Below are 17,980 nucleotides of genomic sequence, written 5' to 3'. Positions count from 1 at the left end.
TCAAACCAGTAAATGAACTCTCACAGAAATGCATTTATTTGAAATATTGTGAGAAACTATAAATCTATTTTGGTTTGTCTGACTTCGAGGATTCAGCAAAAACAGAATAAATAAAGACAATGTCATTGTTACACAAAAATCTATTCCTACGGCACAAAAAAATAAACAGTCACAGTTTACAAAAGTTGTTGAAAATAAGGCCCACGATCGGAGGCACGTACGTTTGGACACATTCACTGTCTGTACACAATTTCAATACTGTCATTTAGCTACTGCAGATTACGTGTGAATTACACTTTTAAAAACGACAGATGGCGAAAATTAAATTAAACCAAAAGTTGAACGACATTTCACACTTTCAAAGACAGTGACCCACGTCCGCTGGATCCCCCATTTACAGTTAAATACTGTGTCATGTGGTGATTAAACGTCCTCTCCTGTTTGTATCTTCTGCAGACATTTTTTCAGTCTGTAAAAAAGAATTTACTTTGGAAGATCCATCTTCAACAGTATTTGCAGTGTTCGTAATAAGGCCCACACAGAGAGAAACCTCTTAAAAAATGTTCTTTCAAAAGTCCCGGCTCCGCATGTTCAAGTCCAGTTCGTGGATGAGCAAATGTCCCAGCCTCACCTAAATTTGAGGTAGGCTGGTATTGAGTAGTTGAAGAGCAGGAAGTCCATGCGATAAAGGTTGTACAGCTTCTTCTGGTAGAAGGGGCTGATGTTGTGGAAGAACTGGGCCGCCATGTCTCCGGTAGTCCTGGTGCTCTTGGACGAGGTGGGGAAGCTGACCTGGTCCTCCACCCCGGCCAGCTGCAGCACGTAGCGGGAGTCCTGCTCCAGCGTCTCATATTTACCCACCACGTCGTAGTGGATGAGGCAGGGGTGGCACAGCGAGTGCACCCGCTCCCAGTGCTCATTGAAGGGCTCCTTGCGCTGGGTCGCCGGGTCCACGAGGTAATACACAAACTCCTCGAAGGAGACGTCGTTCCCCCTCTCCAGGGCTTCTGGCTGTGGGTCTGGCCTGTGCCGCTGCACAATCTTTGTGCCGTATCGTTTATGAAAGGCGGTGTTGTAGCTCCGTGTAAATTTGTTGCGGTACGCGGACACCAGCCGCTCGAAGGGCTCACGCACGAAGACGAACTTCAGGTAGGAGCGCAGCCGCTGGTTGATCTGTGAGGTGGAGTACTCCGACAGGGTGCGCAGGTTCCCCGGGATGTGGGCCTCGTTGGCGGGGATCGCCAGTGGGTCTCGGAGAGACCCAGCGACGCCCGTCAGAACCATGAGCACCCGCTTCCAGTTGGTGCAGGCCACTTTGGGCACGTAGCAGTACAGCAAGCCGTGCTGGTCGTCCACCATGACGTGCTTCAGGTCCTCGGGGATGAGGACTCTGCGTTTGCGGGTGTAGGAGCGGCAGGCTTCTTCCAGCACCTCCCGTCGGCCCTGATGGATCGCCTGTACTGCTGACTCCACCTACAGGCAAAAGGAAAGTAAGTATTAAACAGGAAGTATTAATTATCATTAAAAAAAACTGAGTCATTTGTCTACTTTTAAAGGAAATTCCCTAAACTTGCATTCTCTACTGGACCTCAAAGGGACGACTCCTCTGGTTATAAAAAATAAGTCAGGTCGTATAGAAGTCTATTAGAAAATGACTCTACTTCTCTCTTGATTTTTTCCCCTCAGTAAACATTGTAACCATGAGTTTATGGTCTCAATCCCTAGTTTAGATTCTTCTGTAATCCAGCATGAGGTTCATTTAGTAAATTATGGTGGATTTAGAGTCAAATAGACCGTAAAGTGGGGTATGCCTTAGTCCGTGGCAATCTTGTGATTGACACGTCACGGCCGCTACCAGAGGCGTCTCTACCTCACTCCTCCCGGTCACTTCTGTTCACTTGGTTGCAACAAACGAAGATTTCGGCGGGAAAAAAGTCAAAGATAGCAATGGCCAAAATGCTGACCTTGAGACTTTGACCCCTTCTTATATACAGATTTTGAGAATATCTTAGGCTGAAACAAAGGCAGTTGTAGTCTGGCAAGGACAATACCTCTCTCAGTGCTGGACCCATTTTGCATTGTTATTCCACATTGTATTCTCCTTTATAAAAACACGTGGCGTACATTAACTGCAATGCAACTGAGCCGCTGACACTTGTGACAAGTGACATCAATTGAAGCCGTCTATGTGACTTCACACAGCTCCCTCCGGAGACACTAGGGGCTTTTAACAACTTTTATTTTGCATAGTACTCTGCAAGGCGTGTCAACAGACTTTGATCAAACTCTGTGGAATTTAACATTTGCGACAAGAGAAAAGCTTATGCAATTTAAGTCAGCCTTTAAAAGTTAGCCAAGTGGAGCAGATATCCTGCAAATTGGCAAGAACCTGAGTAATTATATTTACAGATACTTTTCCTCTCGAGGCCTTAATCGCGGTCCGTCCCTTGACGTCTGCATACTGCCTCGATAAAATCACGGGTCAGCCAGTTCAGCTCGGCCTCCTTATTCGCTTCTTTCATTTACTCAGCCTGGCTCACCACTGCAGTGGTCGGAGCCCCGAGTCTCTGGGTTTGACTCGGTGCCTGACACTATGTGTGGCTCTGCGTTTTCTGGCAGACATCGGATCATCAAGGATCCAACGGGAATGGCCAAAGACGATAGTGCCAACACCGACCCCTTTCACAGCCGGTTGTGTACTATATGTTCTCTCTGTAACTCGCCCTGACTTTAATCCCTTCATGTGAGCAATATGCAGGATTCAGTATGTTTCTTTCCCCGAGGATATCCAAATAGCATCCAGGATGCACCGCAAGGAAAAGAGAATGCCAAAGTCTTCTTGGGAATGTTGAGCACATGCACATGGGTCAAATGTAGCGAAAAGCTGAACCATCATTCACTTGAAAAAAAAAAAAAATCCATATGTGCTGTTTCCCCTTGAATATAATCTGTGCAAGGTCCTTTGAAAGCCGCAAAGCAGTAAAGAAGAAGAAAGAAAACCAGGTAGAATGTTTTATCCTATGATTTCAAATGAGATTAAAGAGCACTCAAAACATTAAAGTGTTTGGCTGCACAAAGGTGGGAGAATTATTGTTTTGGATTTGGTTCATTGTCCCCGTTCTCACTGGTGGCAGCTGTAGTAAGGCCACTGTTCACTACCAGCCCAGCAACAAACGGCACATACAAGCTAGTGAACGTAGTGGAGCATTTAGCAGCTGTAGAGCCAAATACTAAGGAGAAAAAGCAAAACGAACAACGGATATTGCACTTAATTCCATCAGGTGGCCGGCAACATGACTCCAAATAATGAATGCTGATGCTGCTTCCTGTTGTTTGCTGACATAACCAATAGGAGTATGCGGTGATAACATCAGTCAGGTTTGTTTTGTTTACCTCCAGCCTGTTCCGCTGTCCCAGAGTAGCACAAAATGAACAAATGCAGCTTCAAATTCAATATCAGTGAAGCAACTGAGATGCGACATTGGAATCTGAAGGGATACATATTGAGTGTTTTAACCTTTTTTTTTCATGTTTTTTCTTTAACGAAACCCAATATGTTATATGTAGTTTGGGATCTTTTCATTATTTAAAACCACTAGTCTGACCTCTCTCCCAACGATGTAATCAATAACACCACATTGGAGCTGAATTAATTTTGTTCACTAATTTTTGTTCACTTGCTGCACATCATTGTGCGTTCAGGCAGAAAGTAACAGAGAAAATAAAAAAAGTGAATGATGGTTGCTGGAGCGGGTTTTTTGTTCTGGCATGGCACATCCTCCTCCTCCTCTTCCTCCTCCTCCTCCTCCTCACAGAGAGATTTAACCGGGAGCAGCTGTTGCCGAGCCCTGCGGCACTGCTGCGCTCCGTGGGCTTACAGATGGAGGGATGAAGTGACTATTTAGAGCCCCACCCAGGGGCGTTTGTCAGGGTGGGGGTCGTGGGGGACATCTCTAAACCCTTTCATTTATTAAAAGCCAACAGTCATTTGGTGCAGACAGGAATTGCAATGCAAAACATTTGTTGACGGTAAGGAGTAACAAATGTGCGATTCCCATCTGCTGTCCCGTTTTCTCATTTTCTGCCAACTCATGGCAGATGTGCATGTACTGTATGAACACGATGGCGGATGATCGGACTTGTAAAGGGGTCCAGGGGCTTGTGCCAAGTCTTGCTCAACTGTAGTGATGTATGAAGTCTCTTCTTTTCTCAGCCTGTGCTGTACAAGAGGAGTAATTAGACCAATACAACCTCGCCTCCTTTCAACATTCCTGCCTCTCCAGTCAAATCGTTTTTAGTAATCTGCCAACACCCTTAATGTCCCATTTTCTTTTCGGATAAACAACCCGATCTACTTGTGAGATATTGGACATACTACGGGATATCCCTATCAAAGCCTAGACAAACTTACACAGACAAACTTACGACCGACTGCTCATGTCCTTGTGTTTTATGACACTTTATGTCACCTATACATAGATAATACATACATAGATACTCATCAAATGCAGCTCATAAATTACACTGCACTTAATCGTCTAACGTCAGACAGTGCCTGTTCAAACCATTAAATATTCCCCAATAAATGTCAGCGGTGTAATTAAACAAAGATGGCCGACCATTTTTTTCTTTCTGCCCAATAAATCACTGCAAAGATGAAGACATCACACAGATCAGGGACGGTTTGTGTATCCGACACTGGGTTACACAGAGGAGGAGAGACATTGGGTTCAGAAGCGCTGGTGAACCACAATAATTTGGTGCCTTACTATCGAGTACATGTTGAGATATTTCACTTAAAAACGTATGTTTTAGCCTTGAATCAAAGTTCATTCATGTGGTCCCAGCTTCCTTCAGGAGTAGCATGTTGCACCTGCACATGATGTCACACATTTTAGCAATGCAGTCACTGTTTCTCGGAGGCAAACAGAAAATGAAATCCGCAGTACGCCGTTGTTCTAGAGCACCGGAAACGGGGGAGTTTGGAAACACTCCCGAGGTTACGTCCTGGTGTTGAGGGGTGTAACCGGAGAAGTTAGCAAAACGACGACGTTGATGCCGGCGTTTACTACTGGATTGGGGCCTTAGCGCTCACGGCGGGCCCTCCGTGCAACAGTTCGACATCGCCGTCGGTCCAAGCAAAAAAAACCTTTGCTCCCTCTTTTGGCCGTTGCCGTTCTTCAGTATTTTCTGCAACAAAACCAACGGCAGCGTGTAGAAAATCTGCTTCCTGTTTTCATTGCAATGCCCAGTGTACGTGAACAGTCATGTGATATGCATTCTCAAAGGTTGCTGTTTGGATGGAGATCATTTGGAAAGACTTGCTGGTGGTTAACGCTGTCTGCCAGTTATTTTTTTGGGCTTTCCAGGCTCTGTCATAAATTACCAGGAATGCACACCCAAAGTCAGGATAATACATTGTCAATCCATCACTAATTACCTTTGGCAAGCTGAATTGATCCATCAGAGCTTAAATCTAGTTCATCCTACTACAATACGCATGAGTGAGCCATGAGAAAATACGCATGAATACAACCTTACAGAGCGGTTTCAGGTCCGTGCTTAGTGAGGAGTTGTTCTGCAGACGGTTTGTGGTGAGAGAGGACTGACCTGGTCGCCGTCATAGAGCGTCTGAAGAGGGCTCCTCCGCGACTTCTGCCCACTGCTTCTTTCGCCGACCGGCTCCGAGGCTGAGAAACCAGAACACATCGGTCATGAGATCGGACGGAAAGAGCTTCCAAAGCAAATTTGAGTCGCGTTAAAGCAACAGTCCCAGTGAACATAGTGAAATGGCCCATAAGAAGACTTGGTCATGCTTCTTTTTTTCCCCACATTAAAAACGCAGGTCATATTTCTAATCAGAGTAAGACAAATCTGAAATTCAACCCCTGTTCTTTGTGAAGGACGGACAACATCCACCTATTGAGTCTATCGCAGTAAAGTCAGAGATTGTGTGGTGCACCACTTTGATAGTAGAAAAGAGTAAATACAAAACAGTAGAAACCATCTGCAATAACACCAAGAATAAAACATTCGGCATGGGAACAATAATGAGAATATTATTGGTTTGTATCGGATGCAGTGGAGACTTCACTCACCTCAGGTCCACCTCAAATATAGTTTTGGAACAAAATGTGACATGACCTCTCCTAAACTTGGCATTGATCATTCATTTTTTAGATTGCCTTCTATGTCACAAAGGGCTGCGAAATTCTGTTTGCTGCCGCACATTGGAACAAAATAGAGAATAATTAAATTATCTGTATCGATTTATATGAAAGAGTTAGAAGATCAATATGACTCATATCTTATCTACATCAAATATGGAGGAGATAGTTAGCCGAGCTCAACAGGGGAGAGGGGGAGACAGCTCGCTGAACCCGGATCAAAGGAAACAAAACGCCTGCCAGCACCTCCATAGCTCACTAGTTATTACAAATGAAACATTTATTTGACGTGTTTGGCGTCCATTAAGCTGAGCTAAGCATAAACCAGCCCATGGCTGTGTGTTGTATCGTATATCGAGGGGTCATACGCAGCAGGGGTGTCAATCTTTTGATCTGGCTCTTGACAGGAAAGTGAAAACCCACTTTAACCAAAACAAATGCGGGAGTAGTCTTCCTACAAAAGGCCTTGTTCAAAGTGCCAGCACCTGCCAGTGGTTTCATAACTTCATTAAAACAATACTTTTCAAAATCATGAAGACACTTATTCAGGAAATTCCCAAAGTCCGTACTTCAGGTCTTTTGATGCAATTTTCCATACACTGAATATGAATAGTTTTCCTGAAAAAAAAAGCAAAGCAGTACATCCCAAGCCAATCCCCGATCAGCACGCCTCTTGAACGGACAACATATTTGCTTCCGTGCCTGTGGCAAAATTCATAGGCGGTAAACGCACACAAGTCCCTGGGCATGCCGTGCCAATAAATACGCAATACAATTGAAGAGACATCTGCGAGAAACAGCCCTGAAGCGACGCTGAAAATCTGCTGATTTCACAGATTTTGTGATGGTCATTCTGCAGTGTCATCATTCAGACTAATGTCAAAAGTCCCATTAACATCAGACTGTTTTCAACTCTTTCAAGGAGCCTCATTAAATAATCCATGTCCACGCTGCACTTTATGCCGACAGTTGCAAAAGTGCTGAGGCAGCAGCGACATTTCTCATCTGCATGCAACCGAATGTACAAGTACGTGGAATTCAATGCTAATTAGTGGCATTCAATCAGGGGCCCTAAACGACACACGAGTGGTGTCACAATGTTGAGCCTACAGGAAGACTCAGCTGAGTGACCATATGTGTGTGTATGTGTGTGTGTGTGTGTGTGTGTGTGTGTGTGTGTGTGTGTGTGTGTGTGTGTGCCTCTTTCCACACCGAGGTGGGATCGGGCCAGTCATGTGTGCCAAGCAGCTTATGAGCTGTAAACCCACTGACACACTCTCGCCGTAGAGAGCCATTGAAAAATGTGCGGTATTGAATGTGCAGTTTAAGACCAAATTACAGAGGAATACAGTATATATAAAGAGTATATGACAGATACAAAGTAGATGTTATGAGTGAAATTTCGCGCTGAGTTAAAGTCAACTGCTTTGCATCTATCACAGTGGACAACTTTGTGTAGCCTTATAGGAAACTCCAGCAGCTAAATTAAAGTGTTTTCTTTAGTTCAGCAGTTTGGTGACGCAGTAGTTATACCAGACGCCAACTTCCGGTTATGCCAAATGAAGATAATAAGGAAGTGTCTTAAAACTTGCATTCCCTCTACTGAGCAGCAGGGGGCGACTCCTCCGCTTGCAAACAGAAGTCTGATTGTATAAAAGTCTATGAGAAAATGACTTCACACTTGATTTATTCTCTCAGTAAACATTGTAACCATGAGTTCATGGTATTAATCTCTAGTTTCAAGTCTTCTTTAAGACAGCATAATGTTGAGAGAGTTTAGAGTCAAATAGACTAAAACACGTGTATGCTTTAGCGCGGGGCTTACTGTGATTTCCTGTTACAGCCAGCCTACTGCAAGCTCCTCTCTTGCGGCATGCGTTGCATTTAGTTTTCGATTGTGTTTTATAGGCACGCATACAGAGTGAATTATTCTCAACTGTCCGGGCTCCAGGCGCTCCCAGACAATGGCAAATGCAGACAAAAGCTTGAACCCCACCACCCATTTCCAATTATATCTGATCGCCTGGTTGCATAGATTCTTGGGAGTGATTTGGGCCTGAGGTCATCCTCACCTCCGGGACAAATTGAGCGTTCCTGACAGCATAAAGTGCAGGAGGCTTTAAACTAATCTACACACACCTGCAAGAGTACCGCCTCTGGAACTACTGCTCTCAGCTTCACCGACGAGGATCTTCCATAAGATGTCCGAGGTTTACCGGTGGGAAAAATTCCTCACGGCGGCATCCCGTTTGAGACGAAAGTTCATACTTTGCACATATCTACATTCCCACAATCAAATCAACCATTTGCTGCAGTTCAATTAATTGCAATGGCACTTCACCGTTTTAAATTCTGTATTTACACCACCAGTGAATATTCATCAACTTACAGGTGGGATGTATTTGCTGCTCTACGGAGCACAATACATCCTGAAAAATAGAAGTCAGAGAGCCTGAAATCTCCTCTCGTCAACAATAGTTTGGCCAAAATAAAAACACCAGCACACTGCGTTATTGCCACGTTCTTTCTGAAGACATTACCACTTCCTCGTGGAAACTACCATTGATTCAGAAAAGCCCTTCCAACAGGACCATCGCTTCTGCCCCTCTCAAACGAAATGTCAGTCAGCAGAAGGAGCGTCTAACATTACCTTGAAACTGACAAATACCTGGCAACAAGCTGCAACAAGCTGAGATGGCACTTTGGTCGGGCTGAAAGAGTGCATTGTGTGTCGTCACACTACTCATGTGGCATTGCTCGGCAAGAGACATTTGAAATCCCCAATTTTCTTATTAAGTAGATAATAATGAGCCAGATGGATACCGGCTTGAACGGGACAGTGCACATTGTGAAAGAAGTTGGAGGGGAAACAGGCGGGACTGTACTTGAAGAACGCTTGAAGAAGAAATGAAGTGCCTCCACAATTGAAGGAAAATGCTTTTGTAGGCATCTTCCTAAGCCGCGGGCTCAAATCGTGCGATATTCCACCCAAACACTGTCTCAGCTGTTCGCTCAAATTCCTCCACCGAGGAGATTCACCAACATCACCTCCGGCCTACTCAAAGGAAGCAGTAGTCCTGTTGGTTTAACCCCGTCTAGACCCAAAACCCTGCAGCATTCCTCCTGGTTCGCACAGAACCGAGGGCTTCGGAAATGCAAAATATAGAAAGACCGATGTGTGTTCCTCCTGTCCGGGCAATAAACGGAGCTCTGTGTTCAGGTCCCACTGGGGAAAACTCTCCCCCCTCCTCCTTGGCCTCTCCTGCCAAAGAGCAGTTTTACTGAGAGACGCACTGTACAAGAGGAAAGCCTAATCCTTTAAGGCCGCAAATGTGTGTGTAAGGGGTGTAAAGGCAGAGGCATGTGGGTGGTGTAGTGTCCGTTTTATTGACTCATAGATGAATGTCTGCGAGATGTGAGATGCGAGTCTTCCTGATGTTGTTCAGACCCACTGGGAATGTTAGTCGGCCTATTTTTGTATTCAGTTGCACATTGCAGCACACCTGAAAATCAAAAAGTTGAGAAAATCTCTCGGCAAACAAAGAAGAAAAAAAAGGAAAAGCTGCCACATGTAGCTGTGAGATGAGCAGAAGCGGTCTCCTCTGGATCCTTTTCCATATTTAAATAATTAACTGGAAAGTTGAACGCACGCCAAACTGTGCTCCACTCTCTGTCAAGTGCCCGACGTGTGACATGAATACCCGTCCGCCTTTGGAGGCTTCCATTTTTGTTCACTGAAAACCAGGGTTTTGCATAATCTGAATAAAAACAGAGGCTAAAGCCTCTTTACTGCTTGACATAAAAAAAAAATACGACAAACATCTGGCTTTTGTCTTCAGTGAGGAAGCTTACAACTGGCATTCATTGCCCGGCACAAATGACTCCACAGTAGTCACGGGTATTTATCGGCTCCGGCTCTCATCAGCGGCGATGGAAACGCGACACTTGGTTGGTCATGACTATTTATTGGCCTCTATTCTAAAACATACATTTTTCATGCTTGCTGAAAAGGCCAGAGACTCCAGTCAGAAAACGGTTACTTTTTCACACTCATTTTCTGCCTTTCGTCTCTCCACTCTTCCAACAATCACCAAGTCCGGTTTGAGGGTTTGAACGAGAGAATGAATAAGAAATATTAATATAAGAAGAGCACCGCAAAATGTTTACCTTTTACTGACTCTGCTTCCGTTCCCACACCAGACCAACCATGACGTACCGGGAAGAAGAAGAAAAAAACAGAAAGGCTGCTGCATTCTATCTCTTAAGTGTGTTTTTACTGTGTTTAAATAACTTGCATACACTCACGTAGTTTGGTTACTCCATGGAGGTTCCCCCCTAACTGCTAACTCTGTAGTCACTCACATTTAAATTGTCGCCATTAGCTCAAGGTGCCACGTCACGTATTGGTGGCCTTTAGTGAACAAGTGAAACCACATAGAAGGATGTATTGCTCATTTTCAAATCTCATAATGTATTAGCCCTTGTTTTTTACACAAAGTGTGAGATATTGGGGGCTCTCCCAAATCGGAATTAGCACAAAGAGGCTTAAGTTAACTGTTGTTTTTAGACAGAAGCCACAGCTGCCTTTGTATTAAAGGAATGCCATTAGTTTTGCAGGTATTTGGTCATAAACCAACAGCTGTGAATGAAGCCCGTCATTGACTGGATGATTAAATACTCTGACCTTACGGTGGCGCTCGGAGGAGTTAGAAGATCACCAAAGTCATTTGGATTCCTCCTCTGGGGAACTTGACTGGCTATATCTAAATGTCATGACAATACATCCGATATTTGTCGAGACACACTTCAGTCTGGACCCAAGCGGTGGACCGACTGAACCACGGCGGGGCCCACCAACTTCAGTAACACAACTATGAAGAGTGGGGGTCTTATTGAGCAATGTCAACAGTGAAAGCATGAAAGGATTTTGGCTCTGAAAGCAGATGGTGTCTGTTAAAAACAAACGCAAAAAAAAACCTCCAGGGGCACTCGGCGGATTCATCCGTTCCCCACAGCTCTGTGTCATGAATATGCAGCTGGCTGCAGGAGAACCGGTTGGACGGGCCATCTCGACTCGTAGTAAGATAACACCTACCAGGATGGCTGAGGATCTGACTGCTATTGAGACACTAGACGGATTTCAACTGGCGATGACGGCGTTTCAAAATTCGGTCACACGGTTCCTTTGTGGACTTTTCGTCTGTTTTTAATTTGAAGAAAGTCCCGTCAACAAGTCTTCATGAGACTTCAGGGACGGGGACTGATGCCATGCATCAAATTACACCCGAGGAGGACCCGGAGCTAATCTGGTTAGCGCGCTGCAGGTGCTCCAACAAGCTGGAGTGATGATTTTTAAGACTCGTTTAGGGATTCGAGTCAAGCCCAGACAAGTACAAGTATGGGGTATGTTAGTACCTCTCCAGTACAGTAGCTCCAAGAACCAAGTGATTCTGCTTGTAATTAGACAGCAAAGAACTAGCTGCCAGATAACCATCCACTCACATCTGTGTTTGTAAATGTTACTGGCAACATGTACAGCGGTGTTCCTGGGTTTTATTCCCAACAGGGTGCACAGGAGAAGATCCCGACAATGCAATAAAACCACCACATTCCAGACCGGACTGCCCCACGCTGCCTCCTCGGTCCTTGTGTCTGAGTACACTTTTATAGAGGAAACACAGCTGCGTGGATAAGACCAACACACACACACACACATCGTAAAGTAATGCTCATCTTGATGAGTCCAGTCTTCGGGGACAGAAGATGAGTCAACAATCCTTGTAATATGGAAGGCACATTCCTCTGTAAAATTAAGATAATGACTGCATCGGTAACAAGGGAAATTATGTCAGACCAACGGGACGGTTTTTATCCTGGAAGGGTAAAAAAAACAAACAGATGCCATGACTGGTAAAAGAGGTGTTTTTTTTTCATTGTGGGAGCCACCTCATGTTCTGTAAAAGTACTATTTCCATCCTCGGTGTCCATGACAGTGCAGCATACACAACATGTACAGTGAACCCGCTCTGCAACTATGCAATTATCCCACATTTAGATTTGCACTGCAAAATCCTGTGTGCAAAAAGAGTACTAAGTAACAGAAAGAAAGAAAAGAGTGCAAATTTACGACTGAAAATGGACACTTTTATACGAGGGTGGACCTGTGTCACATTGGACCTCAGGGTTTAAACAATGAAGAAAGGTTGTTGCAAAAAACTACGAGACTTGCAATTGCTTTGCTCATCTGGAACTAATCAGACAAAGTCAGTATCTTTCATATTTAGCTTATTTGTATTAATTAATGTATTTTTTATTATATATTAATTGTATATACCATATGTATATACGTTTTCTATTCTATTTTAATATATTGTGTAATATTCTGCGTATGTATAAAAGTGTGTACATGTAGGAAAGGTATGCTGTACGCATGTATATATATACACACACACACATATAATATGTAAATTATATGTGCATGTACAGTGTGTGTAGGCGTATGTTTATCTATGTACTAGCTAAACTATTAGCACTGTTATTACTGCTAATCATTTTATCCCATGCCTTGTTTTTCAAGGTCGTAAGTCGGGGGCTGTTCTATTTTGTTAGAAATGTTTTAAAAATATATGACAAATGGCGGCGCATTCCTTTGCTAAAGTTGCAGCTTTATTTAGTCTTCGAACAAACAATACGACCTTTAGCCCAGAGGAAGCGAGCGAGGGGAGGTGGAGGCGTTCTAAATGCAAATATGGACAGAGCGGCTGCATATATCTGAAACTCATTTAAACTGATTTAAAGCCGACGGGCAGCTTTAATGGCTGAAACATGAGATATATTTGAGCCGCTCAAGAGTAAAAATCTAAGGGGTCAACCTCTTAAACGCTAAATAATCATCTTCAGATGTTTCATCAGTGGCTTGTTTGGCGCCGATGTACCTGCTTTATATCTATTCATCTATGGCTGAGGACACAAGCCAAAACGCAACATACGACAGATGACTTTTTCAGGAGTTATGGAAAATGGCCGGGTTTCTAACCAACTGCTAAATATGATAGCGCGTCTACACAGAAGGCGTTTCCATTTCCACGTTTTTCAGTTAACAGTCTCACGTGCTTACGAGGGAACCGATACACTTTTTTTATGTAAATCAATTCCAGCTGTCTGCCCAGGCCTGCTTAACGGCTCATCCTCGGCACTATATGCACGTAAATGAATTACTCAAGGGTGACTAAAATGGAAACCATAATTTCAGTTTCAGCTAAATAAAAATGCTGGAGCCTAATTGCCAGTCCATCAAACCACTTTCAAAAGTTCGTGAGCAGCTGAATGCTGAATTTGACAAATTCACAAAAACGATACCACGCCAGCAGTGAGGACGAGAGAGTGCTGACCAGCAGGGGGCGCCTCCACTGGCTGCCAAAAAAAAGGCTGATTGTATAGAAGTCTATGAGAAAATAGGCTCGTTCGTTAGAGCCGCACCTCGCCTGGAATCCAGACGAGAGCAGGCGGCGTCCGCGGGAGGCGTTGACAAAGGACTGCGATCATTTCGGACAGTTTTCAGCCGCCATCAAAGTATTAACAGGAAGTTACGGAATAAAATACTTCCTGTTAATTCCGATATGTAGTCTACTTGTAGTTTTCAGTTCACGTTTGAATTTATTCATGTGTGATTAAATGATGTGTGTAAAATGTGTGTGTAGCTGCGTCCTTTGTTGTTTTTATGTCTGCTTGTGAAATACATTACTAATGGTTTTGATATGTTATACAACTACGATCTTGTATTATAAACCACACAAAATATGTTTTTAGATTAAATATGACACTAATAGTCAACAATAGAGCGTTAAGTATTACAACTACACATAAAAATAGGATTTTCGACAACACGTGGTGTTTGCTGTCAAACCTAAGAGCCAATCAGCTCTCTGATGTGGCGAGAGCCAGGCGTTTCCCATCATGCATTGGGCCAGCCAGGTGGTGGAGAGCTGCTGCAGCACCTGGCTCTGAAATCGACAGCCGCCTTGCTCTCGTGAGGGGATCGTTGACCACGTGTGCACGACGTCAGAGCAAGGCGGGAGCAAGTCGGACACAAATCCAACCGGCACGCATTGCGCGTCGATCCCGGCGATTCCATTCTGCGCAGAACTGCCTCATCTTGAATGAGCCTAATGACGCTGCTCCTCCTTTGATTTGTTCCCTCAGTAAGTCAATGGCCCCAACTCGCAGGAAATGTCTTCTTACGGGGTTGTTAATCCACTTGACTTGACTTAGCAGGAGAGGCACAGGTGCGACGAATGTCATTATCGATGGGCTCTGTTGAGGTTTGAAGTGGTGTTTCGTTTAGCCACGATACCGTGGAGCCGGGGCCTGAATGCAAACGCCATTTAACTGCACTTGTTCATTTTTCCCTATTTTTGCTATTTCACATAAATATGTCCTTTAAAAAGGGCCTTTTCTTAAGGACAACAATGAACGGCAAAAATAAAAACAGCACAGGTACAACAGAATTTGAATAAAGGAACGTTAAATTGTGAATCACAGTGACAGTAGTGTGTTTAAGGACCATTTAAAACAAAGGACAATAAAAAAAAAAAGGGAGGCACATCGAACCGGTGAAGCATCAGCACAAAGAAAATCTCCTGGAACGCATCGAGCACGACAGACTGATGCCAGCACCCAACCATATTCAACCTCAACCCTTTCCACCACCCCCAAACTTTACTTCTGTTTCATAACAGCACATTTCAAGCAAATCCCTTTTTCTTTTTTTACGCAGTACGATGGGATAGAATCGGCCTCCACATGAGGCTGGTCTTACATATATACCCAATAGCTCGAAACAGTCCTCACCTCTGCTCTTACATCACACGTATATAAATATATATCCAGCACTGACTGACCCCTCTTTAAAAACCTGCTCAACACAGTATGGGCTATATGAGTTTTTTTTTTCTTTTTTGGCCCATGATATAGCTTGGCATGTCTGAATGAGGCCATTGTGTGTGGCAGAGAGAGGGACCCTGGAAGAGGTTGGAAACCGGTCTCAGCGAGCGCCGATCCGATTCCCGCTGCCAGCCAGCTGCGACCTCTCCAAGACTTCCTCCACGTAGCACAGGAAACACTCCACTAATCGCTTTGCCGATTAAATTGTTCCCCAATCAAGATCTGTGGATCTCCAGTACACCCGGATGGGAGGGTGGAAAGTAGGGAACATGAATGGAGGGGAGGGAGGACATACTGTACTGGTACTCAATAGAGAGTCACAGGCACAAGGGTCCCTTGATTGATGGTGTGAATGGCTTCATTTCAGTTCTCACGTCCTCCATTGAAGCCCATTGGAGTCTGATTATTGCTGATTGGTGCATGGCACGAATACATATACATCATATATATATCTATATATATATATATATATATATATATATATATATATATATATATATATACATATATATATAATGTAATGTAATGACACTTATTTATTATGTTTGGCTGGGATATGTCCAGTATTCTTACATGCATATGTTTCTTCATCCTGAACTAGATCTCAGCAGTACATTATAATTCAGCTGTGATTGGTTGGGAAAACTTCTCCCTTGGAGCAGGTGGTGACACACTAACTGTACTGTTTGACAGTCTTGACCGAATTTCTGGTGGAGGTCTTTCCTTCTGCATGCCTCCTGCTGAGAGCCATGGCATGTTGTGTTGTTTCATTGCAGAAGAAAGACAACAGTTACAGTGCATGTATAAAAGAAAGTCCACTGCTCACCTGGCTTCAGGCTGCTGTTAAAGTAGAGGAGGACCATAATGAAGCAGCCCAGACACAAGGCGAAACCCACCCGGGTGACTTTGGGTTTTCTCATCCTGACTCTTGGCGAACGACCGACGAGCAGAGCCAAATCCTGCCAGGGTTCATGCAAAAAAAAAGAAGCAGTTTTTTTTTTTTTTCTGACTGGTGGGCGGCTGTGGCTCTGGCGGCGTCGTCTACTTTATCACCGATAAGAGCATCGATCCGGCTCGCTGACCATTCCCGCTCCGTAGCTCCCTGAACATCCTCGGTTGTCCAGCGTGGAAGTCTCAGCGAAGGGGAGAAAACAAGCGACCCTCGCTGCAGGACTTCGCCGGTCTGCCGTACTAATATATATATATATATATATATTTTTTTTTTTTTGGCATGTATTTTTTTAAAACGTGCGCCGGTGCGGAGAAGCTGGAACAGGCTGCATATGCTGTCAGTAGTCTGAGCAGAGGCCGCCGGTCTGTGTGTGTAAGGGAGGGGGGGGGGGGGGGGGGGGTCTCCAAACGGTTGGTTGACTTGTTAACCCCTTTCTCCCCAAACACCACTTACAGTCGCTGCAAAGAGTCACTATTCAACAAGAGAGAAATCCGGTTAGGCCTTTCAAGGTAAAACTCCTATGGGGTTATGTAAATATGCATACTTTTTAAGGTAAAACTTCTATAGGTTATATATATATATATATATATATATATATATATATATATATATATATATATATATATATATATATATATATATATATATATACGTTTTAAAAGGATTATATATTTATAAAGGTTTTCATATAAAGTTGATATATATAATTTTGATGAGCAAACAAAAAAAAGCTTTTGTTTATATATACAAAGGTTTTCACAAGGTTTATATATTTATCATTTTGACGAGAAACAAACAACCTTCACTTTAATCCTACTTGTGAAGTGCATGTGTAAAAGTATATACTTGTGAGAAGGTGTATATGGGTAAGCTATGCAGGTATGTATGTGGATGTAGATGGTTGTGTATATGGAAGAGCATATTTATAAGCATTCGTCTGTGTAGATGAGCATGTATGCAAAGGTTAGCATGTATACCTGCTCTAAGCTAAACTATTGATACTGATATTAATGTTTTTATTATTTATTCTTTATTGTATTAGGTTGATTTAAGGATTATTCTGTTGTATTAAAAATGCAAAATAAAAAGTAAAAAATAAAAAACTTTGTTAGTTGGGGGACCGTGTCTACTTTTCTCAACGTTATCATTTTTTTGCAAGTGCACACAAATTCCTGTAGATATTTTGCCTTTAAAAAAAATAGAAGAAAATTCAACAGATAGGTCAATGAATAATTACAATGTGACGAAAATATGTATTAAAAAAAAACAGACTTAAAAAAGATGTCTATGCGATGTCCTGCTTTTATTTTGAAAGATGGATTAAAGAATATCCGTTGCTTTTCCGTTAATCTCTGGTTGTCTTACACAGCTTTAGTGTTGCAAGCAACCACATGTGCCAGTCCAGCAGGAGGCCCCCTCTGATGGATGATGGGGCCGTAGTGAGTCATCTGCTGTGAGTTTCTCCTCTCACCTTCCTGACGTCACTTCATTCATCACTTTTAAAGCCAGCTGTCTCAAATTCTCGTCTAACCCGGTTTAGAGACAGTCTGGATCCTCCAGCAGACTGATAGCGTAGGGGCCCAGCACACTCCACTCAAACACAAACAAAAGATAAAAGACAAAGGTCAGGTCACCATGACCCCAATAAAAAGCCCCCCAGCCCCATAACAGAGCTACATGCAGATGGAAATACTGCAGGGATATTGGAATTATTAGTATTTTTATATTTAGGTTGATATATTCAGACGTTTCAGGGTTTTTTTTTAGGCCAATAAAGTAATAAATATGATTACTACTCCTGGTGCCATTCAAAGCAGCACTCTTTGCCAAGTTATCCGCATCACATTTCTTGCGTCTTGGTTCTGGACGTGAAGTCACGGTGACCTGAACGAGTCAATCCAGGATCATACCGGAAAAT

General features: G+C 43.4%; 1 protein-coding gene across 1 annotated transcript; it reads right to left on the bottom strand.

Annotated features, from left to right (window-relative positions):
* Positions 1 to 17: 17 nt before the first annotated feature.
* LOC137796815 (carbohydrate sulfotransferase 11-like) lies at positions 18 to 16,314 on the bottom strand. The gene is made up of 4 exons (XM_068594970.1): positions 16,164 to 16,314; positions 15,937 to 16,069; positions 5,611 to 5,690; positions 18 to 1,473 (listed from the first exon to the last, which is right to left on the bottom strand). The coding sequence occupies exons 1-4, from the start codon at positions 16,218 to 16,220 to the stop codon at positions 628 to 630; spliced, it is 1,116 nt and encodes a 371-aa protein (XP_068451071.1). The 5' UTR covers positions 16,221 to 16,314; the 3' UTR covers positions 18 to 627.
* Between the last annotated feature and the right edge of the window lie 1,666 nt (positions 16,315 to 17,980).

This window comes from Clinocottus analis, unplaced genomic scaffold (genome assembly GCF_023055335.1).
Source record: "Clinocottus analis isolate CAN_PGR_092001 unplaced genomic scaffold, fCliAna1.0.p SCAF_3, whole genome shotgun sequence".
In the NCBI taxonomy this organism is placed as follows: domain Eukaryota; kingdom Metazoa; phylum Chordata; class Actinopteri; order Perciformes; family Cottidae; genus Clinocottus; species Clinocottus analis.
This window is presented reverse-complemented; position numbering and strand designations above follow the sequence as displayed.